This window comes from Mandrillus leucophaeus, unplaced genomic scaffold (genome assembly GCF_000951045.1).
Source record: "Mandrillus leucophaeus isolate KB7577 unplaced genomic scaffold, Mleu.le_1.0 Scaffold104, whole genome shotgun sequence".
Taxonomy (NCBI): domain Eukaryota; kingdom Metazoa; phylum Chordata; class Mammalia; order Primates; family Cercopithecidae; genus Mandrillus; species Mandrillus leucophaeus.
Window position 1 is genome coordinate 246,753 of NW_012098543.1, and position 2,679 is coordinate 249,431.

Below are 2,679 nucleotides of genomic sequence, written 5' to 3' on the forward strand. Positions count from 1 at the left end.
TTTTGAGATGGAGTCTCACTCTGTCGCCCAGGCTGGAGTGCAGTGGCGTGATCTCGGCTCACTGAAACCTCTGCCTCCCGGGTTCAAGCGATTCTTCTGCCTCAGCCTCCCGAGTAGCTGGGACTACATGCGCGCCACCATGCCCAGCTAATTTTTATGTTTTTAGTAGAGATGGGGTTTTACCATATTGGCCAGGCTGGTCTCCAACTCCTGACCTCGTGATCTGCCCGCCTCGGCCTCCCAAAGTGCTGGGATTACAGGCGTGAGCCACCGCGCCTGGCCAATCAGAGTTTTATTATTACTCAAATCAGCCTCCCTGAAAATCTGCAGGCTAGGGTTTTGTTTGTTTGTTTTTCTTTGAGATGGAGTCTCACTCTCTCACCTGAGCTGGAGTGTAATGGCACAATCTGGGCTCACTGCAGCCTCCACCCCCCAACCCCAGGCCCGGGTCAAGCGATTCTCCTGCCTCAGCCTCCGGAGTAGCTGGGATTACAGGCACCCGCCACCACACCCGGCTACGTTTTTTGTATTTTTAGTAGACATGGGGTTTTGCTATGTTGCCCAGGCTGCTCTCGAACTCCTGGCCTCAAGCAATCCTCCCACTTCAGCCTCCCACCGTGCTAGGATTACAGGTGTGAGCCACTGTGCCCGGCCTCAACTCAAACTTTCTCAAGTGCTCTGCCTGCACAGCAGTGTGTGCTGCAAGGATGCTGATCCAGCCACAGAATTCGGGGCTCTGTGGAGCTCCTTCTGTCTCATGTGCTGCCCCTAAGACTATTCCTTAATATAAGGATGGGGAAGGAGAAAAGGCAATGTGGGAAGGTGGAAATGGGATAAAGAGCAAATAAACGAAGGAAGAGAGCTAAGGTGGAGTGAATGTCAAGGAAGGAAGATAAAGGAACTCCCACTACAACTCATTAGGATTCCATGTTTTGGCCAGGTGCGGTGGCTCATGCCTGTCATCCCAGCACTTTAGGAGGCCGAGGCCGGCGAATCACTTAAGGCCAGGAGTTTGAAATCAGTTTGGCCAACATGAAGAAAACTCATCTCTACTAAAAATACCAAAATTAGCCGGACGTGGTGACAGGTGCCTGTAATCCCAGCTATTCGGGAGGCTGAGGCAGGAGAATCGCTTGAACCCGGGAGGTGGAGGTTGCAGTAAGCCAAGATTGTGCCACTGCACTCTAGCCTGAGCAACAGAGCAAGACTTGGTCTCAAAAACAACAAAGATTCCATCTTTTGTTTTCAGGGATTAAAATTTTAAAGAGTTCAATTATGGCTGGGCATGGTGGCTCATGCACTTTGGGAGGCCAGGGTGGGCAGATCACCTGAGGTCAGGAGTTCAAGACCAGCCCAACCAACATGGAGAAACCCCCCTCTCTACTAAAAATACAGAAATTAGCCGGGCATGGTGGCTCATGCCTGTAATCCCAGCTACTCGGGAGGTTGAGGCAGGAGAATCGCTTGAACCCGGGAGGCAGAGGTTGCAGTGAGCTGAGATTGTGCCACTGTACTCTAGTCTGGGCAACAAGAGCAAAACTCCATCTCAAGAAAAAACAAAGTTCAATTAAAACTTTAAAGTACAGTGGACGACTGGCTAGAAAACATTAAGTGGGTGGCCGGGTGTGGTGGCTCACACCTGTAATCCCAGCACTTTGGGAGGCTGAGGCGGGCGGATCACCTGAGGTTGGGAGTTTGAGACCAGCCTGACCAACATGGCAAAACCCCGTCTCTACTAAAAATATAAAATTAGCTGGGCTTGGTGGCACGTGCCTGTAATCCAAGCTACTTGGGAGGCTGAAGCAGGAAAATTGCTTGAACCCGGGAGGCAGAGGTTGCGGTGAGCCGAGATTGCACCATTGCACTCCAGCCTAGGCAACAAGAGCAAAACTCCGTCTCAAAAAAACCCCAAAACCAAAAACATTAAGTGGGTGATGACAGTCAGATTTGACGGGGCCATTTGAGAAGGAGGGATACACTCTGAGGGTCAGTGCTGAGCCCCTTCTCTCTTTCAGTTCCCCCAGGTACCACGTCAAGCAACTACACCCTGGGTAACTTCATACGACTGGGTCTGGCTGCCATGATTTTGGTTATCATGGGAGCTTTCCTGGTGGAGGCCTGGCACAGCCGAAAGGTGTCTCCGGGTGGATCTGTCAGAGGCCTTCAAACCAGAGTGACTCCATCTTGAACCGGGGCTGGGTAAACTGAGGCTGCAACCTGCTGGACTGCATTCCCAGGGGGTTAAGACTTTCTAAATCACAGGATGAGACAGGTCACAACATACAGATCACAAAGACCCCGCTGATTAAAAAAAAAAGAGAGATGCAATAAAGAAGCCAGGCAAAACCTGCCAAAACCAAGATGGCAACAATAGTGACTTCTGGTTGTCCTCACTGCACATTATTTGCTAATTATAATGCATTTGCATGCTAAAAGACACTCCCACCACCACCAAGGCGGCTTACAGATGCCATGGCAACTTCCAGAGGCTAATAGGGGGAGGAACTCTCAGTTCCAGGGAAATCCCCTCCCCTTTCCTGGAAAACTCATGAACAGTCCACCCCTTGTTTAGCATATGATCGAGAAATAACCACAAAAATAGCTGACCGACAGCCCTCTGGACTGCTCTGCCTATGGAGCAGCCATCGTCTTTGACTTTCTTTTTTTTTTTTTTTTTTT

General features: G+C 50.4%; 1 protein-coding gene across 1 annotated transcript in view; it reads left to right on the plus strand.

Annotated features, from left to right (window-relative positions):
* Window positions 1–2,233, plus strand: part of TARM1 (T cell-interacting, activating receptor on myeloid cells 1) — an 18,753-nt gene extending 16,520 nt beyond the window's left edge. The window contains 2 exon segments of the mRNA XM_011979497.1: window positions 2,016–2,149; window positions 2,151–2,233. Of these exon segments, the coding sequence (XP_011834887.1) occupies window positions 2,016–2,149; window positions 2,151–2,177 (161 nt within the window). The 3' untranslated portion in view covers window positions 2,178–2,233.
* Window positions 2,234–2,679: the final 446 nt, after the last annotated feature.